The sequence below is a fragment of the Moschus berezovskii genome, chromosome 1 (genome assembly GCF_049115385.1).
Source record: "Moschus berezovskii isolate FMDL1 chromosome 1, NW_MosBer_1.0, whole genome shotgun sequence".
In the NCBI taxonomy this organism is placed as follows: domain Eukaryota; kingdom Metazoa; phylum Chordata; class Mammalia; order Artiodactyla; family Moschidae; genus Moschus; species Moschus berezovskii.
The window spans coordinates 164,992,963-165,020,313 of NC_142460.1; the positions used below are offsets into that span (position 1 = coordinate 164,992,963).

At 41.9% G+C, this 27,351-nt stretch overlaps 1 protein-coding gene across 1 annotated transcript in view; it reads left to right on the forward strand.

The window, feature by feature from the left end:
* BACE2 (beta-secretase 2) overlaps window positions 1-26,859 on the forward strand; it is a 115,561-nt gene extending 88,702 nt beyond the window's left edge. The window contains exon 9 of the mRNA XM_055414207.2: window positions 20,185-26,859. Within this exon, the coding sequence (XP_055270182.2) occupies window positions 20,185-20,438 (254 nt within the window). The 3' untranslated portion in view covers window positions 20,439-26,859. The remainder of the gene's footprint in view (window positions 1-20,184) is intronic.
* Window positions 26,860-27,351: the final 492 nt, after the last annotated feature.

Sequence of the window (27,351 nt, forward strand, 5' to 3'; positions counted from 1 at the left end):
GCATAACATATGGGATAGGTTTGTGGGATTCCCTTCTATTCCTCAGTTAAGGGATTCCAGTAGTTTAGTATGAATGAAAAACACCACTTGACAGTTTCTACTAATGTTAAACAGACTCCTACTCAATGACTCAGCAATTTCCTCTTAGCAGAAAGGAAGATGTATGTCCACTCAAAGACTTGACCAGAAACAGCTTTATTCATAAAACCGACCAAAGTACTGCATTCATTTAGTAGTTTCCATGGTTTTTCCTGTGGTCATGTATGGATGAGAGAGTTGGACTGTGAAGAAAGCTGATCGCCGAAGAATTGATGCTTTTGAACTGTGGTGCTGCAGAAGACTCTTGAGAGTCCCTTGGACTGCAAGTAGATCCAACCAGTCCATTCTAAAGGAGATCAATCCTGGGTGTTCATTGGAAGGACTGATGCTAAAGCTGAAACTGCAGTACTTTGGCCACCTCATGCGACGAGTTGACTCACTGGAAAAGACTCTGATGCTGGGAAAGGTTGGGGGCGGGAGGAGAAGGGGACGACAGAGAATGAGATGGCTGGATGGCATCACCAGCTCGATGGACATGAGTTTGAGTGAACTCCGGGAGTTGGTGATGGACAGGGAGGCCTGGCGTGCTGTGATTCATGGGGTCGCGGAGAGTCGGACACGACTGAGCGACTAAACTGAACTGAAAACTATCATTTCTTTCAAACTAAGAAGAGCCTCCTACAAAAGAGAATGCAAATGGTCATCTTTCCACCCAGTGTAACACTACCTAGAATTTTCTTTCCGCTGAAGAATGTACTTTAGGATTACTTTTATTAAAATTTATGAAAGGTATATTTTATTTCACCATTTCTTTTTGTAAAATAATTTCGTTTATTTAGTTTTGGTTTCCCTGGACCATGGCCTTTCTCTAGTTGCTGTGAGTGTGGGCTACTCTCCGTTGAAGTGTACAGGCTTCTCACTGGCTCACAGGCTCTAGGCACGCGGGCTTCAACAGTTGCAGCGCATGGGTTCAGTAGTTACATTGTGCAGATCTAGGGTGCTTGGGCTTTAGCGGTTACTGCACACAGACTTAGACGTTGTGGCTCGTAGGCTCTAGAGCATAGATGCAGAAGTTATGGTGCACGGGCTTAGCTGCCCCGTGGTGTGTGGAATCTTTCTGGACCAGGGATTGAACCCATGTCCTCTTTATTTGCAGGCAGATTCTCATCCACTGCACCACCAGGGAAGTTCTCACCATTTCTTGAATCATAATTTAGCTGTGTATGGAATTTAGGTTGACCATTTTCCCTTAGTGTTCTGAAGATGCTATTCACTATGCTCCTGCCATCATAATTGACAGTGCATTTCCATTCTTCCATCTTTAAGGGTAATCTTTTCTTTCTCTCTGGACAATGTTGAGAGTTCTTTTAATTTTAAATTTTTAGCGTTCTGAGTTTTCACCATGATATATCTAGATGTAGGTTATTTTATTAGCTTGCTAAAACTCATTGTACTCTCTGATTCTAATAATTTATGTTTTTCATCAGTTCAGTTCAGTTCAGTCGCTCAGTTGTGTCCGACTCTCTGCGACCCCATGAATCACAGCACGCCAGGCCTCCCTGTCCATCACCAACTCTCGGAGTTCACTCAAACTCATGTCCACAGAGTCAGTGATGCCATCCAGCCATCTCATTCTCTGTCGTCCCCTTCTCCTCCCGCCCCCAACCTTTCCCAGCATCAGAGTCTTTTCCAGTGAGTCAACTCGTCCCATGAGGTGGCCAAAGTATTGCAGTTTCAGCTTTAGCATCAGTCCTTCCAATGAACACCCAGGATCGATCTCCTTTAGAATGGACTGGTTGGATCTCCTTGCAGTCCAAGGGACTCTCAAGAGTCTTCTCCAACACCACAGTTCAAAAGCATCGATTCTTCGGCGATCAGCCTTCTTCACAGTCCAACTCTCACATCCATACATGACCACGGGAAAAACCATAGGCTTGACTAGACGGACCTTTGTTGGCAAAGTAATGTCTCTGCTTTTTAATATACTATCAAGGTTGGTCATAACTTTCCTTCCAAGGAGTAAGCGTCTTTTAATTTCCTGGCTGCAATCAGCATCTGCAGTGATTTTGGAGCCCAAAAAAATAAAGTCTGACACTGTTTCCACTGTTTTTCCATCTATTTCCCATGAAGTGATGGGACCAGATGCCATGATCTTTGTTTTCTGACATAGAAAACACCCTCTTCCAACAACACAAGAGAAGACTCTACACATGGACATCACCAGATGGTCAACACTGAAATCAGATTGATTATATTCTTTGCAGCCAAAGATGGAGAAGCTCTATACAGTTAGCAAAAACAAGACCAGGAGCTGACTGTGGCTCAGATCATGAACTCCTTATTGCCAAATTCAGACTTAAATTGAAGAAAGTAGGGAAAACCACTAGACCATTCAGATATGACCTAAATCAAATCCCTTATGTTTTTCATCAACAACCCTAGAAAATTCTCAGTAATATCTCCTCCACTATTGCCTCATATCCATTCTTCCTATTTTCTTCTAGTCTTCTGTGAAATAAATTTTGGGATTTCTCATTATTTCCTACATATCCCTTGACCTTTTATTCATATTTTTCTCTCTTCATCTTTGCTGAGTTTTGTGTGGGCTCCTCAGATACATCTTACATTAGCCTCGTTCTCTCTTCAGCTGTGTTTAATCTGTTTAACCTGTTCTGTAAGTTTTTAACTACATTGACTGTATATTCCATTACCAGAAATGCTATTTTGTATTTTCTCAAATGTACTGGTTTACTTTTCTGTCCAATCCAATGAGTCTCTCAGTCATGTCCAACTCTTTGTGACCCCTTAGACTGTAGCCCGCCAGGCTCCTACCTCCATGGGATTTTCCAGGCAAGAATACTGAAATGGGTTGCCATTTCTTCTGCCAGCGGATCTTCCCAACCCAGGGACTGAACCTAGGTCTCCTGCATTGCAGGCAGACTCTTTACTCTCTGAGCCACCAGGGAAGCCCAGAGTCAATCATATAGAGTACATAAAATCTTCCCTTATTATTAATTTTTGAGCATCATGATCGGTTGTATGGGTGTTTCCTAATTTGTTTAATCCTTATTGATAGATATTTAGATTATTTCTAAACTTTTGTTGTTACAATGATGCTACAATGAACACCATTTATATATATATGTCTATTCACGCATAAGAAAGTATACCTCCAGGTTGGATTACTAGAAGTAGAATTACTGGGTTGAAGGGTATAGCATTTGTAATCTTGATGGATATTGTCACATTACTTTCCTAACAGGTTATGTTTGTTTATACCTGGCTATACTAGTTCTCTAGCAATGTATGTGATGGCCTGTTTCTCTAGTCAGACTCACCAACATGGTGACACACCTTGGGGAATCTTGCCAATCTGATGGGTGAAGAAGATTATCTCAGTGTAGTTTTAATTGTGTTGCTTTATATAGGTGAGGTTGAGTTTCTTTCCATATATATCTGGGCTTCCCTGGTGGCTCAGAGGTTAAAGCGTCTGCCTCTAATGTGGGAGACGTGGGTTCGATCCCTGGGTCGGGAAGATCCCCTGGAGAAGGAAATGGTAACCCACCCCAGTATTCTTGCCTGGAGAATCCCATGGACAGAGAAGCCGAGTCCATGGGTCGCAAAGAGTTGGACACGACTGAGCGACGGAATGGAAAGGCATTTGTTTTTCATTTTCTGTGAACTGTCTATGCTGATCTTTTCCCATTTATTTTTTGGTTGGATTTTTAGTGTTAATTTGTAAGAGCTCTTTATGTGTACACTTGTCTGGAGGGGGAAAAAACACTAAAATTCATGTCTTAATTGTAAATTATTCTTAAACTTGGCTTCTGATGAATTTTAGTGTAAAAACTATTTACTTTTATACATTTAAGTATATCACTCTCTTGCTCTAAGGTTCTTGGGCTTAATGTTCCATTTCAAATTATCTTCCTCACTAAAATTATTCTGTGAGTTAAGTACTTTCTATGTCTGGTTTCCCCTGGAATAGAATGTATAGATTAAATATTTTTCTGCCAAGATGACTGCCAGATTGTTTCTGTAACATTTATCAAATGATCTATCTCTTCTTGACTAATTTGAAATCCCACTATTATTGCATACCAAATTCAAGTGAATACTTGAGAAATATATATTTATTTCTGGACTTACTATTTTGTTCAGTTGATATGTTGTAGAGTATTATTTTCCTATTGTTCTTTTTTTCAAAACTTCTCTGCTATTCTTAATTTTCTATTCCTTTATGAACTTTTGAATCAGCTTGTTCAGTTAAAAAAATACTCTTGTTGACGTTTTAGTGAGCTTTTAATCCCTTTAAATGCAGCTATTGTATAATTCAAGCAGATTGTTGTGTTTTCTAACATTGAAGGATAACTCATCTCCCTGTTTTTGTGTCTGCTGACTGTTCTCTCATGGTGGATTATTTTTCTCACTTGGTTTTTAATTTTTTTGTTGTGAACTTATCTTTGGTGAAAGTGAAAAGTGAAGTCGCTCAGTTGTGTTCAACTCTTTGCGATCCCATGGACTATAGCCTACCATGCTCCTCCGTCCATGGGATTTTCCAGGCAAGAGTACTGGAGTGGGGTGCCATTGCCTTCTCCAGAGGATCTTCCTGACCCAGGAATCAAATCTGGGTCTCCCACATTGTAGGCAGACTCTTTACCATCTGAGCCACCAGGGAAGTTCATCTTTGGTGAAAGTGCTTCTATTTTTCCATCTGAGAGACTTCAGTGCACTTTGGTTTGTAAAAATGTTCCTATAAAGCAATTTTGCATTTTTCTGTTGGGTGTTTTCAAACCAAGTATAGGGTTTCTACACCAAGTTGTGTAAGTGTATCTGTCAGCCATGCTTGAGATACTGGTTTGGATGTTCCATTTCTCATGGAAGAATCTTTCTTCCCTTCAACTTCTACCCCTTCTCAAACCTCAGACCGAGTCAGGTTTACTTGTTGGTAGAGATTTTCTGGCTCCCTGTACTGAAGGGCCAGACTTTCACTGGCTTCTCAGCTCTAGTACCTCTCTCCTTGGTGCTGACATCGAGCACCACCACTACCACCCCCCCCCCACCCGCAACTTGTTAGGTATTGAAACTGCAGCCCTAGGGTCTGTTTCTGACCTCAGCTGCATATTTTAAGTTGAGCATTGTTTTATTCTCATTTCTTTGTGTTATGGCAGGAGAAAGTTCTACCTTTGCATAAACCAGCAAAATCAATCATCAACTATTTTGGTTTTCATAATAATCTGTGTTTGTCAAACACCACTTAGTTTATGGGTTTGCTGCTGCTGTGGCTGCTAAGTCTCTTCAGTTGTGTCCGACTCTGTGCGACCCCATAGACAGCAGCCCACCAGGCTCCTCCGTCCCTGGGATTCTCCAGGAAAGAACACTGGAGTGGGTTGCTATTTCCTTCTCCAGTGCATAGACTTCTCTATAAGGGATGGGCTGAGGCAGGAAGGAGAGCAGTGAGTAGGAGCTCTTAGATTATAACCTCTTGGGGGGGCTTTTTAAAATATGCATTGTCCATATCCTCACCTCCTTCTCATGGTACATCAGAATGGGGGTGGGTGGGCGGGTCATGGGTATTTTGGAAAAAGACCCCAAGATGCTTCTGTTCTGCTGCCCCTGCTTCTCCTCAACTCACCCTCCACTCCTACAGACAGTCACTATTCTAGGCTCAGATCAGACAAACAAGGCAGGAGTCACAGTGAATCATGGAGCTGGCCAACCGGGGTCTTCAGCACATAGTCTCCCATGCCTGGAACAGGGATGAGGAACTGCAGTACGTTCAACTGCCTCTCTGTTGCCTGGGCCAAGTGTCCTAAAGCTAGGAAAATAATAGAGTGCTAAAATTGACAACTTTCTCTTAATGTATCCAAAGCTTCTGAAATACCACCCATCTCTTTTTATAGATTGAGACATTTAGCACCCAAGAGCTGTATAGATTTCAGCTTAGAAAATTTGAGACACATCATGGATTGTGGCAATCGTTTCACTGTGAATTTTCTTTGCTGCAGGTTGAAATTGGATCTTCTGGTTCATGTTTAAAAATAGGAAAGTTAGCTGTTAAGAACAGAGTCTCAGAGATACGCCTCTGACATTTACTTAGAGTACAACCAAATGATGTCAAAGCCAAGGGCTCCCAAAGACATAGATTAGACAACCCTGCTTCCTCACTTTACAGAAAAGCACAATGAGGCTTCGGGATGGTAAATGAGTTCAGGTAGCTGCAAAGCAAAGTGGTACTAAATCCATTACACCTGTCCTGTAACCCAGCACTGCTAAGCTGCTGCTAAGTCGCTTCAGTCGTGTCCAACTCTGTGCAACCCCATAGACGGCAGCCCACCAGGCTCCCCCATCCCTGGGATCCTCCAGGCAAGAACACTGGAGTGGGTTGCCCTTTCCTTCTCCAGTTTCTAGTAAACCGTGTCCACTCAGAAAGCATCTCAGTACTGACTAATCCATCCATCAAAGAGGACAGGTCACTTTGTTTTGTATGCTATAATGGAAAAGACCTGACCATGATAAATGTTATAGTTGGTAAAGGAGATATCTTCTTCAGGCATTCAATATCAACTAGGTCCTCACCTCTTAGGTGATAAGACAAAAAATGCATGATTAAAATTTTAACCTGACTTTGGTGAAAGAATTTAAAATAACAATGTGTTAACAGTATGTAAAGTATGTAAGTGTTAACAGTTAACAGTGTTTCTCATTTGCTAACTAGCTACTCAACATGAAGGGCTTTCCAGGTGGTGCTAGTGGTAAAGAACTTGCCTGCCAATGCAGGAGATGTTAATGATGCGGGTTCGATCCCTGAGTTGGGAAGATCCCCTGGGAGAGGAAATGGCAACCCATAAACACTGGCTTTACTCCAGGCACCATGCTAAGTACTTAACTCCTGTTCACTTGATTATCCACACAACAAGACTGTGCTGTTGTTATCTTCTCTTTACAGATGGGGAAACTGCAGGGCAATGAAGTTAAGTAACTTGACCATAATGACACAGCCCATAAGTGACAAGTAGGATTTGAACCCCAGGGACCATGCTTTTAGCTACAGTATACTATGGCTTCTCATTGAACCAGTCAATCCTAAAGGAAATCAACCCTGAACATTCATTGGAAGGACTGATGCTGAAGCTCCAATACTTTGGCCACCCGATGCAGAGTCAACTCATTGGAAAAGACCCTCATGCTGGGAAAGATTGAGGGCAAGAGGAGAAGGGGGCGGCAGAGGATGAGATGGTTGGATGGCACCACTGACTTGGTGGACATGGAGTTAGAGCAAACTCCGGGAGACAGTGAAAGACAGGGAAGCCTGGCATGCTGCAGTCCATGGGGTTACAAAGAGTTGGACACGATTTAGCGACTAAACAACAAATGAAATTAAAAGTTCTGCGACCAAAGAATTAGTAGTATGTGTAATATATATGCAGACTTTTCTGTGAATGGCATTTTTAGAAAATATCCTCTAGATGTTATTTATTTATTATTCATTTATTTTTAAATAAATAATCATTTCTGACTTCACTGGATCCTAGCTGCTACACACAGGCTTTCTCTAGTTACAGCAAGCAGAGGCTCCTCTCGAGTGCCAGTGTGCGAGCTTTTTATTGCAATGGCTTCTCTTGTTGCGGAGCATAGGTTTAGGACACTGGCTCAGTAGTTGTGGCATGTGGGCTGAGTTGCCCCAAAGCACATGGGATCTTCCCAGACCAGGAATCAAACCCATGTTCCCTGGATTGGCAGGCAGATTCTTCACCATTGGACCACCAGGGAAGTCTCAGATGTATGTAATTGAAAATCAACTTTCCTTTAGTGCTGAGTGCTATGATCAGATGCTCAATCATGTCCAACTCTTTGTGATTCCATGGACTGTAGCCCACCAGGCTCCTCTGTCCATGAGATTCTCTAGGCAAGAATACTGGAGTAGGTTGCCATTTCCTATTCCAGGGCGTCTTCCCAGCTCAGGGATCGAACCTGCATCTTTAACATCTCCTGCATTAGCAAACAAGTTCTTTACCACTAGCACCACTGGAAAGCCCTTCATGTTGAGTAGCTAGTTAGCAAATGAGAAGTCTGTTGTCTCTAGATGATACATTATGTCTGACAACCTTAAATGGGTGCTAGTTCTCAAAAACTTTTTAAAAGATACATAACTTTCCTGATTATAAGAATGACACACGTACATTAAAGAAAGTTGGATGATTTTTTTTTTTACTATTTTTATTGTATTTATATATATGTACAGATGGTCCTAGACTTAAACGATGGTTTGACTTGAGATTTTTTTACTTTATAATGGTGTGAAAGCCATATGCATTCAGTAGAAAGTTTACTTCGAGGTGTGAATTTGGATCCTTCACTGAGCTGGCATTACGTGGTCCAGTGCTCGTGGAGTGCTGGGCTGTGGCAGCCACAGCTCCCAGTCAGCCAGGTGATCACAAGTGTAAATAACCGATATCCTTAGAACAACTCTGTACCCACAGATGCTGTTTTCCACTTTCAATACAGTATTCAATAAATTACAGGAGAGAGTCACCCATTGTTATAAAATAGGGTTGGTCTCAGATGATTTTGCCCGTGTGTACATGCTCAGCCTTTAAGTCATGTCCAACACTCGGAACCCTGTAGACTGTAGCCCACCAGGCTCCTCTGTCCATGGGATTTCTCAGGCATGAATACTGGAGTCGGTTGCCATTTCCTCCTCCAGAGGATCTTTCTGAACCAGGGATCAAACCAACGTCTCCTACCTTGCAGGTGGATTTTTACCACTGAACCAAGTGGAAGCCCTGATTTTGCACACCTGTAGGCAAATGTAGGTGTTCTGAGCACAGTTAAGATAGTCCAGGCTAAGCCAGGATGTTCAGTAGGTTTGGTGTATTAAATGCATTTTTGATTTAGTGATATTTTCAACTCACCATGCTTTTATTGCGATGTAACCCCATCATAAGTCTAGGAAGGTGTGTGTCTGTGTGTGTGAGAGAGATATGAAAAAATGTATAAGCTTGGGCATTCCACTTAAAGAACAATGCTAAAATCAATTGCTAGGTACCTAACAGAGCTGGGGTTGGTTTTGTTTTTTGTTTTTCATCTTAAATGCAGTCATTTTCACATCTGTTATTCTTTGATGCATTTTTTGACTGCCTTGTTCTTTTGGTTTTTTTAAAAGCGTTGTTGAGATATGAAATGAGCCATTCACATTATAGGATACAACTTGAAAAGTTTTACATAAGATGATAAATATTTCCATCAAGCCCCAAAATTTCCTTGTACTTTTCTGTTCTGTTTTCCCTAGACCTTGCTGCCCCCCAACCCCAACCCCAGATAGCCCCTGATCTGTCTTCTGTCACTGCAGATTACTTTTCCCTTGTTAGAATTTCATATAAATGAATCATAGCATGCATTCCTTTTTGCCTGGCTTCTTTCACTCAGCATAATTATTTTAAGATTGACTTCTTTTTGTTTCATGTATCACTAGTTCATTCATTTTTATGCTGTGCAGTGCTCAGTTGCACAGATATAATTGGTTTACCCCCTTTCACCTGTTGATATCTGGGTTTTTTCTGGGTCTTTTGGCTGTTTAAGTTTCTCTGAAAATTAGTGTTGAAGTCCTTGGACATAATTTTCATTTCTCCTGAGTAAATATGTAGAATGGTTGAGTCATATCAAGGGGACGTGATTTTCTTCCTAAGACATTGTCAAACTGTTTTTCAGAGTTGACTGTATCATTTTCCATTCCCACCAGCTGTATATGAGTTTGTCAGTGCCTCTGCATACTCATCAGCATTTGATATGGCCAGTCTTTTTCATTTTAATAGGTACCTGCTGTTGTTTAGTCCTCCTCCAGAGGATCTTCCCAACCTGAGGATCAAACCCATGTTTCCTGCATTGCAGGTGGATTCTTTACCACTGAACTACTGGGGAAACCCCTAGTAGGTAGTTAGTGTCATGTTATCGTGGTTTAAATTTGCCTTTTCCTAAGATGTTCAAGCAGGTTTTTGAAAAGGTAGGGGAACCAGAGATCAAATCGCCAACATCCGCTGGATCATGGAGAAAGCAAGAGAGTTCCAGAAAAACATCTATTTCTGCTTCATTGACTGTGCCAAATCCTTTGACTGTGTGGATCACAATAGACTGTGGAACATTCTGAAAGAGATGGGAATCCCAGACCACCTGACTTGCCTCTTGAGAAACCTGTATGCAGGTCAGGAAGCAACATTCAGAACTGTACATGGAACAACAGACTGGTTCCAAATACGAAAAGGAGTACGTCAAGGTAGTATATTGTCACCGTGCTTATTTAACTTATATGCAGAGTACATCATGAGGAACGCTGGGCTGGAAGAAGCACAAGCTGGAATCAAGATTGCTGGGAGAAATATCAATAACCTCAGATATGCAGATGACACCACCCTTATGGCAGAAAGTGAAGAGGAACTCAAAAGCCTCTTGATGAAAGTAAAAGAGGAGAGTGAAAAGTTTGGCTTGAAGTTCAACATTCAGAAAATGAAGATCATGGCATCTGGTCTCATCACTTCATGGGAAATAGATGGAAAAACAGTGGAAACAGTGTCAGACTTTATTTTTTTGGGCTCCAAAATCACTGCAGATGCTGATTGCAGCCATGAAATTAAAAGACGCTTACTCCTTGGAAGGAAAGTTATGACCAACCTAGATAGTATATTAAAAAGCAGAGATATTACTTTGCCAACAAAGGTCCATCTAGTCAAGGCAATGGTTTTTCCCATGGTCATGTATGGATGTGAGAGTTGGACTGTGAAGAAAGCTGATTGCCGAAGAACTGATGCTTTTGAACTGTGGTGCTGGAGAAGACTCGAGAGTCCCTTGGACTGCAAGGAGATCCAACCAGTCCATTCTAAAGGAGATCAATCCTGGGTGTTCATTGGAAGGACTGATGCTGAAGCTGAAACTCCAATACTCTGGCCACCTCATGTGACGAGTTGACTCACTGGAAAAGACTCTGATGCTGGGAAAGGTTGGGGGCGGGAGGAGAAAGGGACGACAGAGAATGAGATGGCTAGATGGCATCACCGACTCTGTGGCCATGAGTTTGAGAGAACTCCGGGAGTTGGTGATGGACAGGGAGGCCTGGCGTGCTGTGATTCATGGGGTTGTGGAGAGTCGGACACGACTGAGCGACTGAACTGAACTGAACTGAATTGAACTGAACTGAATGACTAATAGGCTTTAACATCTTTTCACGTTTGTGTTTGCCATTCACACATCTTTGGTGAAGTGTCTTTTCCAGTTTTCTTGCCCATGTTTGTACTAAGTTGCTGTTTTCTTGGGCTTCCCAGGTGGTGCTAGTGGTAAAGAACTGCCTGCCGTTGCAGGAGACAAAAAGACTCAGGTTTGATCCCAGGAAGGTGCCCTGGAGGAAGGAAGGCATGGCAACCCACTCTAATATTCTTGCCTGGAGAGTCCCATGAACAGAGGAGGCTGGCAGGCTCCAGGCCATAGGGTCAGAGAGTCGTGCTGAAGCAACTTAGCACACACACTTGTTTTCTTATTTTTGAGTCAGAATTCTTTATATTGCGAACGCAAATCTTTTGTCAAAAATGGGACTTGCAAATATTCTCTCCCAGTATTTTCAGGTTCTTAACACTGTCTTTCGAAGAGGACAGATTCATAATTTTGATGAAATAAGACTCAATCAATGTTTTTATTTTATACATTGTGTATTTTGGTGTTATAGCTAAGACATTTTTTGCTTCACTTGATGTGAAGATTTCCTCCTATGTTTTTTCTAAGCATTTTATAGTTTTAGAAATGTTTCCAAATATTTAGGGATTTTCTGGTCATCTTTCAGTTGCTAATGTCTAGTTCCACCATTGCCAGAGAACACACTTAAGTTGAATCCTTTTAAAGTTATTGAAAGTTGTATTGTGGCCCAGGAAATAGTCTATCTTGGTAAATATTCCAAGTGCTCTTGAAAACAATGTATGTTCTGTTGTGTGGGTGGAGTATTCTATAATTGTTAAGTTAGGTGATAGAATTGTTCAGGTCATCTATGTCCTTTGTTATTTTCTATCTATTTTTATGAAAAGGAATTTGAAATCTCTTACTTTATTTGTAAAATTGTTTCCTCCTCCTTACACTTTTACCATTCTTATTTTATATATTTTGAAATTCTGGTATTAGGTATAAAAATATTTAGTATTTTTGCCATGTTTATGAGCTGAACATTTTATCATTATGAAATTACTGTGTTTATCTGATAGTACTCTGCTCTCGATCTACTCTGTCTGATATTATTATAAGCACTCTGGGTTTCTTTATATCAGCATTGGCACGATACATCTTTTTAAATCCAATGACTTTCAACATAATTGAGTAGTAACATTTAAAGTGGGTTTCTTGTAGGTAGCATATAGTTGGGTCTTGCTTTTTATCTAGTTTGACAATCCCCATTTTTTAACTGGAGTGCTTAGACCAGACATCAGCAAACAACAGCCAGTAGCTAAATCTGGCATGTGACCTGCTTCCATATGGCCCATGAACTAAGAATGGTTTTTTACAATGTTAAATGGCTATTAAAAAATCAGAAGGAATATGTGATAGAAACCATTTGTGACCCCAAAAATTAACATGTTTACAGTCTGGTCCTTTATGGAAAAAGTTAACAAACCCCTAGTGTAGACTATTTCTATTTCATGAGCTGATTGATATGGTTGGATTTAAGTCTGTGGTCTTTCTCAGATGTTCCTTTTTTCTCTTTTTCCATCTTCTCTTGAACGGAGTATTATTTTCTCCTCAGCTAGTTTATTAGCTGTCACTCTTGGCTGTGTCATTCTAGTGGCTCTAGGGCTTGTAGTCTCCATTTACTTGATCACACCTACCACTTCCTGTAGTAAACAAACCCACAAACTATCCTTCCCTTTCTTGCCTTGTCCTTTCTATAATATTACTATCATGTATTTTTTACAAATCTCCTGTGCATGAATGCTAAGTCACTTCAGTTGTGTCCAACTCTGTGTGACCCTATGGACTGTAGCCCACCAGGCTCCTCTGTCCATGGGATTTCCCAGGCAAGGATACTGGAGTGGGTCGCCATACCCTCTTCCAGGGATTCTTGCCGACCCAGGGATCAAACCCACATCTCTTATGTCTCCTGCATTGGTAGCAGGTCCTTTACCACTAGCACTGCCCGGGAAGCCCAGAATTCACCCAGTACATTGTTATTACTTTTGCTTGAATCAGTCAGTTATCTTTTTAAATATTTAAAGTGAGAAATACAGATTTTACAGTTGCCTACATAGTTACCATTTCTAGTGTTCATTTCTGTGTGTAAACCCCTGTTTCCACCTGATCTCATTTTTCTTCAGCTGGAAGGGTTTCCTTTAGTGCATTTGATAGTGCAGATCTGAGGTAATGCTTTCTTTCTTTTTTTCAGTTTTACTGAGGTATAAGTGACAAATAAAAGCTATGTATATTTAAGGTGTACAACTTGATGTTTTGATATATGTGTACATTGTAAAATTATTTATTGTTGTTTAGTCGTTCAGTCATGTCCAACTCTTTGTGACCCCATGGACTGTAACCCGCCAGGCTCCTCTGTCCATGGGGATTCTTCAGGAAAGAATACTGGGGTGGGTTGCCATTTCCTTCTCCAGGGAATCTTTCCAACCCAGGGAACGAACACACATCTCCTGCATCAGCAGGCAGGGTTTTTTTTTGTTGTTGTTGTTTTACCACTGAGCTCCCAAGGAAGCCCACTGTAAAATGATTACTCAGAATAATTAACATATTCATCATCTCACATAATCCTTTCTTTTTTCCTTTTTTTTTGGTGGTAGTGAGAACACTTAAGATACACCCACTTAGCAAATTTCAAGTCTACAATACTGTTAACTACAGTCACCATGCTGCACCTTAAATCCAAGACTTACTCATCTTGCATAACTAAAACTTTGCCTCGCTTAACCAATATCTCCCCTTACCTGTAGCCCCCAGCCCCTAGCAACCACTGTTGTACTCTCTGAATCGATGAGTTTGACTTTTTTTAGATTTCATATGTAAGTGGATCATGCAGTTTGTCCTTCTGTGTCTGGCTTATTCCATTTAGCAGTATTCTCCAGGTCCATCCATGTTACCCAGATGGCAAGATATCCTTCTAAGACTGAATAATATTTCAATATGAATACATGTGTGTATGTCTGCTTATGATAGATTCTTTCAGTTTGTGTATGTATGAAAACATTGCTTTATCTTCACTTTTGATAAATATTTTTGTTTGGGATAGAATTCTAGGCTGGCTGGGTTTCTCCCCTTGGTACTTGAAAGATACCACTCCACTGTCTTAGAACTTGTATGGTTTCTGACATGAAATCATCTATAATCCTTTTCTTTGTTCCTTTGTACATAATATTTCTTTTTCTCTCTTCTTTAAAGATTTTCTCTTCAACACTGGTTATCAGCAATTCACTAGTGTATTCATGTTTCTTGTACTTGGGATTCTCTGAGCCTCCTGGATCAGTGGGTTTATAGTTTTTATCCCATTTGGAAAATTTTTGATTACTATTGCTTCAAATATTCTTTCTGCCTCCCATCCTCTCCTCTTATTTGGGTGGTCCCACAGTTTACTGATTTTCTATTTTTTTAGTATTTTACTTTGTTTCAATTTAATCATTCATATTGCTGTGTATTCAAGTTCACTTATCTTTTTTTCCAATGTGTAATCTGCTATTAACACCATTCAGTATATTTTTCATCTCATGTAATGTAGGTTTTAATCCCTAGAAGTTTGATTTATGTCTTTTTAATAGTTTGTATTTTAGGACTTCCCAGGTGGCACAATGGTAAAGAATTTGTCTGCCAATGTAGGAGACACAGGAGATCCCGGTTCGATCCCTGGGTTGGAAAGATTCCCTGGAGAAGGAAATGGCAACCCACTCCAATATTTTTGCCTGGAGAATCCCATGGACAGAGGAGTCTGGTGGTTATAGTCCACGGGGTCACAAAACAGTCAGACACAACTGACCACATATCTCTATTTAATGTGACTAATATTTTATCTGTCATTTCCTAAGTAGAATAGGGTAATAATAACTGACAATATAATTTGTAATAATCCTATCACCTGTGTTATTTCTTCCTAAATTTTAATTTATTTTTCCCTGTTATAAATTTTTCTGTTTCTTTTCTCCCTGGTAATTTTTATTAGATGACAGACATTGTGAATTTTACCCTGTTGGGTGCTGAATACTTTTGTGTTCTTTAAAATACTCTTGAGATTTGTTCTGGGTCACAATTAATTTCCTTATAAGGAGTTTGATCCTTTTTTATCTTGCTTTTAAGCTTTATCAGAGGCATCAGAGTAGTATTAGTCTAGGGATAATCTTTCCTACTACGAAGGAAAGACCTTTAGTACTCTAAGTACCCTGTGAATTGAGTGCGTTTTTCTGGGATTCTGTTTTTCACTGTGGGAAACAGTTAAATAGAAAATAATTGGCCACAGTCATTATTCTTATGTGAGCATAAGAATTATTATTGTTGTGTGAGCTCACATGATTCTTGTGTGAGCTCCAAGCACAGTTTCTTTTCATCCTTCCAAGTGGTTCTTTCACTGGCCCTCATTCATTTTAAGGTCAGCACTGGGCTGACGGCTCAGGGGAAGTCCTCTGGGGATGTATGGGGTTTCACTGTGTAGCTCTCCTCTGCATCTTGCTACCTGCAAAGCAAGAGCCCTTGCTTCTCTGGGTTTCTGCCTCTGTCTCCCCAACTTGGGTGACACCCTTCTCTGTGCCACTTGCCCAGAAACTCTCTCAATGTCGGAAGAAGGGCACCTGGGAGGCTGGCTCCATCTGTTTCCCTCCCTCAGGGTTTACTGTGTCTCTCTACCCAAGTTTTAATATCCTCAGAGTCCTTTCTTTCTTTTTGTCCATTATTTTAGTAGTTTCAGGTGGAAGGGTAAATCTTGTCCCTCTTCCATCTTGTATGGAAACAGAAGTGGTTTCAAGTGACTTTTCATTTCTTGGTGCTTTGTTCTATTAAGATATTATCTTTCCACTAAGCATGTTTCATTCTTATAATTGCTTGTTAAGGCTTCTCTATTTATAAGGTAAATGAATCTTTGAAAATCTCCTACTGTGGAAGGACATTTGCAACAAAAGAAAATTTTTACTATATACATGACCCTTACAAATCCATGAGAAAAAGGTAGGAATTATAATAGAAATGGTCAATGAGTGTATTTTTCAAATGGGCCCCCAGTTCAGTTCAGTTCAGTCGCTCAGTTGTGTCCGACTCTCCGCGACCCCATGAATCGCAGCACGCCAGGCCTCCCTGTCCATCACCAACTCCCGGAGTTCACTCAAACTCATGTCCACAGAGTCAGTGATGCCATCCAGCCATCTCATTCTCTGTCGTCCCCTTCTCCTCCTGCCCCCAACCTTTCCCAGCATCAGAGTCTTTTCCAGTGAGTCAACTCGCCGCATGAGGTGGCCAAAGTATTGCAGTTTCAGCTTTACCATCAGTCCTTCCAATGAACACACAGGATTGATCTCCTTTAGAATGGACTTGTTGGATCTCCTTGCAGTCCAAGGGACTCTCAAGAGTCTTCTCCAACACCACAGTTCAAAAGCATCAATTCTTCGGCGATCAGCCTTCTTCACAGTCCAACTCTCACATCCATACATGACCACGGGAAAAACCATAGCCTTGACTAGATGGACCTTGGTTGGCAAAGTAATGTCTCTGCTTTTTAATATACTATCAAGGTTGGTCATAACTTTCCTTCCAAGGAGTAAGCATCTTTTATTTCCTGGCTGCAGTCAGCATCTGCAGTGATTTTGGAGCCCAGAAAAATAAAGTCTGACACTGTTTCCACTGTTTTTCCATCTATTTCCCATGAAGTGATGGGACCAGATGCCATGATCTTTGTTTTCTGAATGTTGAGCTTCAAGCCAACCTTTTCACTCTCCTCTTTCACTTTCATCAAGAGGCTTTTGAGTTCCTCTTCACTTTCTGCCATAAGGGTAGTGTCATCTGCATATCTGAGGTTATTGATATTTCTCCCAGCAATCTTGATTCCAGCTTGTGCTTCTTCCAGCCCAGCGTTCCTCATGATGTACTCTGCATATAAGTTAAATAAGCACGGTGACAATATACAGCCTTGACGTACTCCTTTTCCTATTCGGAACCAGTCTGTTGTTCCATGTCCAGTTCTGACTGTTGCTTCCTGACCTGCATACAGGTTTCTCAAGAGGCAGGTCAGGTGGTCTGGGATTCCCATCTCTTTCAGAATGTTCCACAGTTTATTGTGATCCACACAGTCAAAGGCTTTGGCATAGTCAATGAAGCAGAAATAGATGTTTTTCTGGAACTCTCTTGCTTTCTCCATGATCCAGCGGATGTTGGCAATTTGATCTCTGGTGCCTCTGCCTTTTCTAAAACCTGCTTGAACATCTAATGGGCCCCCAACTAGTAACCAAAGAACTACAGACGTGATTTTGGGTTGAGAACCATCATTTTTCCTTATAGATGCTGATATTGGTAAGAGTGTGAGAAGTGGCACCCCAACTTGTGTTGATGGGTATGTGTGTCTCAGCCTTTCTTGTGTGTATGCTGTCAGCATATATCCAGATGCCTAAAAGTGAGTGTACCTTGACCCATAGTTTTACTTTATTAATTCATTCTGGAACAAATTATGAATAAGGGCAAAGACTTAGGTACATGTTTCATATGTTAGTGTGAAATATTTAATATTCCACAGTGGTGGAAATATTAAAAACCACTTAAATGGTCTCAGAGATTGGTAAGCAGATTTGGTACATCTATAATATGGTTTTTGTGTAATCATAAAAACAGCATGGTTGAAAATTAAATGATATGAAAAGACATATCACATATAAAGTGAAAATACAGTGTATGGAACAGCAGGATTCCATCTTTGTTTAAAAATTGATGCCTATGATTACATTAAAAAATGTCAGTATTGGCTATTTCTGAGTGATAAATTTTGAGTGTGTTTTTATTTCCTTATTTCCTTACAGTTTCAAACTTTTTAACATACTATCTATTGCCTTTGTAATAAAGGTTATTTGTGTTATGTAACAATGTGTATGCTCAGTCGTATGCAACTCTTTGTGACCCCATGGACTGTAGGCCACCAGGCTCCTCTGTCCATGGGATTCTTCAGGCAAGAATACTGGAGTGGGTTGCCATTTCCTTCTCCAGGGGATCTTCCTGACCCAGAGATCTAACCTGTGTCTCCTGCATCTTCTGCTTGATAAGTGAATTCTTTACCCACTGAGCCATCAGGGAAGTCCTTGTTATGTAATGTTTGTTAAATGCTCAAGGGCTTCCCTATGGCTAGGATGGTAAAGAATCTGCCTGCCATTTAGGAGACCCAGGTTCAGTCCCTGAGTGAGGAAGATCCCTGGAGAAGAACATGGTAACTCACTCCAGTATTCTTGCCTGGAGAATCCCATGGACAGAGGAGCCTGGTGGGCTACAGTCTACACGGTCGCAAAAAGTCTGACAGAACTGAGCGACTAACACTTCACTTTTCTTTCTGTCATTAGCTGAGGATGGCTGTAGGCACTTGAGCATCTAGACGAACAGAAGGTCAGCATCCCTCTGTTCATAGATGTTTGCACACTGTTTCTTGCTTTTCTCTCCCAGCACTTTTAGAAAAAGTCAGGCACGCTACATGCTAAGTTACTTAAGTCATGTCCAACTCCCTGTGACCCTGTGGACTATAGCCCTCCAGAATCCTCTGTCCGTGGGATTCTCCAGGCAAGAATGCGGAGTGGGTTGTCATACTCTCCTCCAGGGAATCTTCCTATGCAGGGATCGAACCCACATCTCTTATGTCTCCTGCATTGGCAGTCAGGTCCTTTACCACTAGCGCCACCTGGGAAGAGAAAAAGCCATGGAACCGTATTAACAGAATCCACATCTGTAGTAAGAAAAAGCACCCTCTCTGCAAATTATTCACGTTTGTCTTTTCCCTCACTTTATACCATACCTCTAAAGGCTGTGATTCCATTATTGACTTTTTCTTTCCTCAGTAAAAAAGGATCTTACTGGGCAGTCCTTAGGATCTTGAGGCTTTACCTATAGGAAAATTAAATGCTTAGCAGTCACTTTAAATGGGTCATGAGGCCTTTTTCTTTTTCCAAGTAAAACTTGAGATGCCAAGCAAATTCTATACTTGGAAAGGAGCAGATCAGCCTAGTACAGACAAATGAAATACTAGTGATCCCCAAACCTGCTTTGGGAAGTTCTTCTCCAGGGAGAATGCTTTTCAGGAATCAGTTTGCAAAAGTAATGGGTAGAACTGTAGCTGTGTTTTGGTTTTGGTTTTTTTCCCCCTTGTTACCAGCTATGTCCTAAATCCACTGGTATACTCATTTAACACTCTTTTTATTTTTTCACCTCAAGGCATGTGGGATCTTAGTTCCCTGACTTAGGGATTGAACCCACTTCCCCTGCAATGGAAGTGGAAAGTCTTAACCACTGAACCACCAGGGAAGTCCCTCATTTGCCTCCATTGATTCCGGGCACTGTGTACACTGGAGATGTGACCTAGGACAAGTGTGGGGCGGGAAGAGTCTCCTGGGCCAGGCTGACCCCGCTGGTCTTGGAACGCATTAGGAGTGGGGGTCAGGCTGATGTAGGCATGTTACCTACCATGGAATCTACCACGGACCGTGAACTCAGGGTGACTCCACGGGGTAAATCCCCATGATTCTGGCAGGTGCAGCTGAGCTTTCTGTTCTAGACGCTTCTTTCTCTTCCTTGCTCATCTCCACTGAGGGCGCACAGCCACGCGGCTCACCAGCGGGCTCTGACTGGCACACGCTCACCGGCCTGGTGCTGCATTCTCGTCGTGAAGGACCTGATGCTTCTGTATCCTTCCGCACATTGCTCTCTGCCACGTGGGTTCAGCACCTGCAGACCTTGCGACACGCTGTCACTCCAGCACGAAGGGGACTGGACCCTCTGAGGGCACACGGCCCCTGAGACCTCCCTGCTGTGTGCTCAGACACCCGGGCCTTCGGAACGTGCCAGCCGATGTGACTTGACTGTGGCTGATAAAGCAAACGGTTATCGCTTGTGTCGTGTGATAGAGGTGGACTGCTCGTTTCATAGCTGTGGCTTTCCCCCCTTCTGTCTCCTCAGAAATCGCAGGTGCTCCGGTGTCTGAAATTTCTGGGCCTTTCTCAACAGAGGACATAGCCAGCAACTGCGTCCCTGCCCTGCCGCTGAACGAGCCCATTTTGTGGATCGTCTCCTACACTCTCATGAGCGTGTGTGGAGTCATCCTTCTTGTTTTAATCACTCTGCTGCTACTTCCGGCCCGGTGCAGGCATCACCCCCGAGATCCCGAGGTGGTCAACGATGAGTCCTCGCTCGTCCGGCATCGCTGGAAATGAAGAGAAAAGCCTAGTGACCGTGAGCTCGGCAATTAAGACGATTCAGTGCAGCAGGCAGGGGTTATAAGGCAAGGCTTCTTCCTGTGCGCATTAGTCTTAAATCTCTGTTTTGCTCCCAGATGCCTTCCAGATTCACTGTATTTTGATTCTTGACTTTACAACTTCCTCTTTCTCCCCTACTTCCAAGGAAAATTATAATAAAAAAGCACCTCATTCTTAATCAAAACAGAGTGAATTGGGCTTCAGGCTTTATGTAGCTGGTTATGCCAAACTATTTGGGTGTGCCACCCCCCGCCAAAAAAAAAAAAACACCACAAGCCTTGGCTTGTTCTCTTTTCCCTTCTATCTCTGGAGAAATAAGTGCATATACTTTATAACTTCTTAGCTAATGGGAAGCTTTTTGTATTGATCACATTTAAGGGTATTTTGTACCAGGATCCGCCTGAGTCAAAGTGATGCAAGAAGGTTTGCAATATGACAACAGGAGAAGTAGTCTGGGGCCTGATGATAAAAAAACATCCTGCCCCCTTCTGAGTTGGAAGGAGAGTATCAGGCCCCTTTTCTGGGTCTCTTGTGCTCTAAGTGTATGCTCAGTAGCTTCAATTGTGTCCAACTCTTGGTGACACTATGGACTGTCGCCCGCCAGGCTCCTCTGTCCACGGGGTTCCCCAGGCAAGAATACTGGCGTGGGTTGCCACGCATTCCTCCAGGAGATCTTCCCGACCCAGGGATCGAACTCACGCCTCTTGCATCTCCTGCATTGGCAGGGGGGTTCTTTACCACTAGCATCACCTGGGAAGTCCTGGGTCTCCCTGTGATCTGAAGGAGAGCTGGACTCTACTAGGAAGAGATGATCACTCAAGTCTTCTCCAGCCTCTTCTGAAGACAGAAGGCCTTCAAGTGCAAAGGAGGCCTACTCTTTGTACTCAATACTTGCATAGTACTATGGGTATGAAAGTAAAAACTACCTCTGTCAACACTTTGTCCAGGGTCCTGTGCCTAGTGGGGGTACAGGAAGCCTGGTTCCAGCCATTGCCCCCACCTAAAGAATCCTCTTTCCAGCAGGAGAAATGTGATAGGCGCTGAACCACCGATCAACCTGGAGATGTTCTGTCACGGAGCTGGCTATCATCACATACGCTTCAGTTCAGTTCATATGCTTACTCACCCAAAATGAATAAACACAATATGAAGGAGAAAAACAGATTCTCTTTCACTAGCTTAATTGTTTCTTTTCCAAGTCTCCCCTGAAGGTAGGTTGCTGATTACTCTCTTGGGAAATAAGAGACATGGCCCAGTGCCCATATCCCTGACCAGCTCTCCAAGGATGTGAGGGAATTTCTACTTTTTCCTGTGCTTTGGAACCATGAGCTTCTGTGTGCAGAACCGCCACGGCTCGAGCACAGCCAGCTGAAACAGCTTAACCAGGAGCGACAGCAGCTGACCTATATGCTTCTTCCCTTTGGCATGTTCAGTCTTTGGTGATAAGTCAGGTGTGCAGTGGTTTCCTTATTTGGGGAACTCCACACTTGCTATCATTTATTTGAGGACTTTGGCAAAGAAAAGCAGAAGCCTTTAACTTGAGGTCATTACAAGAAGGGTTGAAAGGCAATATCCTTTCTCTTGCTGTGTGCCAAGTTCAAGGTTCCCTTTGCATCACTGTTGGGGTGGGTCTGATATACACCACAAACCCAGAAGGGCTCACTGAAGCATCTCCTCTGGCTGGGATGCTGCTCACGTTCCTGTGGATGTTTCAGTCACCTGCCTGGTTCACTGTCTCCCCAAGTCACCTCCATATTGAGAAATAGATGACCCTGCCAAAGATGACTGAGCCAGAGAGATGCAGGGCCATTGATATGTGTCTTAGTGGCCTCAAAGACACTAAGTGGCCCCCAGGGGCCACAAGCATCTTGTGGCAAAGGACTGAGTTGCATCCTAGAACATGGATCTTCTATGTTCTTTAAGATCCATTTAGGTGTGGCTGTGGTAAAAATGGAGCCCTCTTGAAACGGGATGAGAACAGGACATGGTCATCAGAAGTTCATTGTCATTTCCAGTCTCAGCTAGTTGAGAGGTAATAATTTCAAAATACACTTCAGAGATAGAAATCTCTGGGAAGTCCAATTCTCTTTTTGCCCTCTTGGCTTTTTCATGGGTTCCAGTTTGGTGGTCCACTTTACCTGGATGTGAAGGTGACACCCCTTGACAGTGCCTTTCCCTTGCTCTGAAAAACTCAACCTCCTGAAATAAAAGGAGGAGGTTGTACATATGACCCGGTTAATCCTGCTGCTTATTGCTTTACTCAGGCATCTTCTGTTTCATTTTCCCGTGTTTGGTTTCTGAGCTAGGGACTGTCTCTCCTGCCACCAGCTAGCAGGCATGGTTCCCAGAATACTTGATAATAGCAAGTTAGATTTCAAGCTTGTGTGTTTGAATGAAGTTTGCTATAATGCTCTGTATTTCCTATCAAATTTCTCTACCTTTTCATCTGAGATGTCAGTGGATGTGACATTTTAATGGAAATAGTGAAATTACAAAAGCATAACTTAGCAACAAGAATGAAATAGACAATTGAAATTGGGACGTTTTCCTGGCATGCCTTGCTGCTGAAAATTGGACTTTGAGTCAAAACCGTGTTAGTGACATGCACCTCCTCCAGTTATGTAAATTGATCCTTTGCTTGGCAAACCTTCAAGCAGGCTTGCTTTGAACAGGAAAGAAGATAGCAGCCCTTGGGGGTGTCATTTTTACCAGGCAGCACACTGTGGAAGGGACTGGAAGATGGTCCTCTCCTGAAAGATGCAAATTAGCATCAGGTTTTTGTCAAAACCTTGTCAACTCTCTGATGGAAAAAGGATGTTTTTACGTGAACAATGTATTTTTTTAAATAGGCTGATGCTTTATATTCTTGATGAGTTATTCAGAAGCCTGAAATGAAACCCTGTCTTCAGAACCTGAAACTGTTTATCAAAAATAGCAATGAGATAGGGATTGATTATATTTTTTCCTCTGGAATTTAGAACTGCATCCAATTGGTGTGCGATCACCATGGTGAACTATTTTGTGTTTCTTATGAACCAAAACACAGGGACCTGGTGTTAAAGGAACAGAATCCTGGTGTGTGACAATAGGGACGGTCTCCCTGAACACTGCCCACTCCCAGACTTTTGTAAGGATCTTTCTTACCTGCTTCTGTGAAATGCAGACTTTTCGGTCCGAGATAAATTTGGGGTCGGTTACAGTTCAAAACCGTGAAAGTAACTCCCAGCAGTGAGGCATTAACAACTTCACAGAGCTTTGGGCCGTAGATTCTGCAAAGCAGTTTTGCTTTGGGGATTCCATTATCTCCTTCAAGAGGAGCAGAAGGACTATTTCTTCATTTAATAGGGTCTCCTCCCAAAGGGAAATTTGTTAAATTCCTCTTACCAGATGCCCACTGGGGGAGTTACCAGGCATGGTTTAGTGCCAAGTTCTAGCTTGGTGTCACCTGATGTCATTAGAAATAAATCACTGCCTGACAGCCTGTTCCATAAACAACCATAATTGAGTTTCACAGACTTTATCCTTATTAGCAGAAAACAAATAATTGAGTGGAATCCCAGTGCATTTTTCTCTTGCATAAACTTATTAGAATTGATAACAGAACTGTTCAGAGGGAATACTTGCCACTGAGGATGCAAGTATCGCTTTTAGGCAAAACAACTAAACAGCAGCCATAAAACGTAAAATGATGAGTTTTGCCAAGAGAGACACTAGATTTCTGGGGCCAAGAAAACTCCACACAACAGAAGTTGTTGTTTACAGTTTCAGTGGGCTTTAAGAATTTCAGATTTGAACTTGTGGCAGTTTTGCAATTAAATAGCAAGATGGAAAAATACATTTTGAAAGTGAGGAGGGGAAAATACAAATATAATTGAAAGTATGCTAACAAAATAAGCAGAATTAGCTCTTTTGGGAAATGGCTTCAGTTCCAGGAATCAGCAGATTTCTTTTACTCTTAACATTGCTGAAGCCATGGGAGATGTGATTTATTTCACACAGCTGCAAACCCCAAACTTCAAGAACATTCAAGCTGGAAACGTGTGTCGGATGTCAGCACAGAAACACAGAAAACGTGGCCCCTTACACTTGCTTGGCATTATCTGATCCAGGTGAAGGTTGGTTCATCCAAGGAACAGGGAGTAGGTGATGGCTGGGACTGGGAGAATTCTAGAACCTGGGAAGGGCAATGGGAGTAAGAAGTCATATCCCTTGGTCAGCAGATGATGGCCAATGTATGGAAGAACTGAGAACATCCCAGGATATCACAGGAAACTCATTTCTCCCTAGTTTGGGGCACAGACTATTTTCTTAGGAATTTTCCAAAGGAACCTCTCAGGATGTACAAATTTGTCAAAGAGAAACTTGCTTTGGAGCAACTGCCTCTGTTCTAACACAATGTAGAGATCTGGACTCCCAAGCAGGACATGATCCTTAGGCTGCAGGTTCAAGGCCATGTCCTGGGAAGTTCATGGGACAGGGTCAAGAGTCTGAAGCCAAAGGGAGCTGGTGAAGTTTAGGATCTGAGCATCCGGCCATGTCAACCCAGCCCTGCCGGCCGGTTCACTGACTCAGAATCCTGCAGCTTTGTGAGCACACTCCTTCTCCGGGAAGGATATCTGCTGTCAGTGACATGACCAGGAAGAAGGGCTTGGGGGCAGCAGAAACCTCCCTCAGGGCACCTGGACACCAGCATCCGCACAGGTCCACGCTGGCTTTGAATGCACACACATCGTTGTCAGAATTCGGACAGCTCTGGACTCCCCAGGAGATGCCAGTACACAAACCCAGCTTTCAGCCTTGGTAAGAACGCCTTCCTGGGGGTGAGCGGGGACGGCCTGACGCCCCAAGTCAGCAACACTGTGGGATGTGATCGTGAGAGCAAAGCCAGGCCTCCTAGTGATGCAGTATATCTTCAAAACCTCTAGTTACTGGGATTAAGTACGAGTGGGTTGCCATTTCCTTCTGCAGGGGATCTTCCTGACCCAGGGATCGAACCCGTGTCTCCTGCATTGGCTGTGGATTCTTTACCGCTGCACCACCTGGGAAGCCCTAACACACAGGTGTACCCCACACATATCTATCTGAGTAGAATATTTTGCCAATGTAGATTTATAATTATAACTTATATAATTACAAATTATAGATTTATAAAATAGGTTTTGAATACAAACTCAGCTGTCATATTGACGATGTCATTAAAAGGAAACTTAAAATGTTGAAAATCTTTGGACTAACTAATTTGACATTGATATTTTTCCATAGAACTTCCTTCCTTCCGGTTGGAATAATTTTACTTTTTTTATTCATGATGCACACATGGATCAGAATTACATGAGAAACTAGTGTCTCCAAAAAGGGCTTATTTTTTCCTTTTTTAAATGTTACGTCCAGAGGTAGTTGAAAGTTTCCTGATATAACTAAGGTTTCAGCTTGCTTCATTTCATGTGTTAGAATAAAATTTCACCTGCACCTCACATTCTGGTAGTCAACACTTCTGAGTGAAAGTTAAGAAAACTTTTCAAAAATTTTCTTTGTGAGTTAAAAATAAGCAAAGCTAATTAAGACACTATTCACTTGTAATGAGAATCACTAAAAATAAACTTTGGTAACCCCAGTTTCTTTTACAATTTGGTGTTCTTTGCTGCTAGTGGTGACTTGGAATGTTTTATTTATTTATTTTCCTAACTGTGGATGTAATTTTACACATCCTTATCAACGAGGCTGGAAATTTAGGGTTGGAATTAGCATAATGAGAGGGGGGAAAATGGATGAGATTTACCATGTGCTAATAAAAGATGAAGTTTTGTAATCTAGAATGATGTATTTCCTACTATGTCTGTTAATTTGCACCATTAAATATACTTAAATTTTAAAATCCCTATGTTCAATCATGTAAAGCAGCCACTGATTTTTTCTCAAAAAGGGTGACTTTTCTGCACCAGCAGTGTTTATGTTTTGGCTAAAGAGTTGAAAGTCTTGTATTCTTAAAAAAAAAAAATCCTAAAAGTCGTGCTTTAGAAAATGTATTTTATGTGTGTATCTCAGATTTTCATCCTTCAATACATAATTCATACGTGTCACTTGTATTTCTGGAAATGCTTCAGGTTATTTATATTTCCCTTTTGGAATTTTCCTCTATTTTTAATATATCATGTTGATTTAAATCTATGTCACCATAGGACCAGAGGCAGGACTGCAGAGGTATTCATGTCATCTGAAAAGAGGTTATCTTAGTTACTGATCAGTCTCCAAATTGTTATACACCTCAAAAGTGGAATTTTCTATAAAAATCTTATTTTTCTACCTGTCTGTTCCACCAATTTGAGATGTGCACCATTGAAAAGGAAATAAAAGAGCTGATTTGTTTGAATAACTACTACTTCCAACTTGTTGGGTTTGGAGTTTTTTTAACATTCAGTTTAAGTCACATTTCTGAAGTTACTGTCGGCAACGTGTCATGGTCTGCTTACCTGCACTAGTTTAATGTGGGTTCCTAGAAAATATTCAAGATAGAGTTGATGGAGGGTCCATGTCCAACCCTTAAGGTGTAAAATATGCTGAAAATTGGAGAAGAATGAAATACTTTAGAATGTGAGAACCATCCTGGGGAGGGGTGGAGAGAAACCACCTGTAGAAAATACCCCCAATAAGTACATTTAAATGACCTCAAGGATTGAACAGAGCTGTCATATAGGAACTGAAAATGGCCGGACCAGGAATACTCCTTCCGGAGATGGGGATCTCCAAATGCTACAGGTGAGAAGACAGCTCCAAGTCACATGCCTAGGAAAACACAGCAAAGGATTTGCCCTGGTAGTGGACCCACCTCCAAAAGCAGAGCTTCTTCTGCACTGCGCTTTCCTGCCCAGGA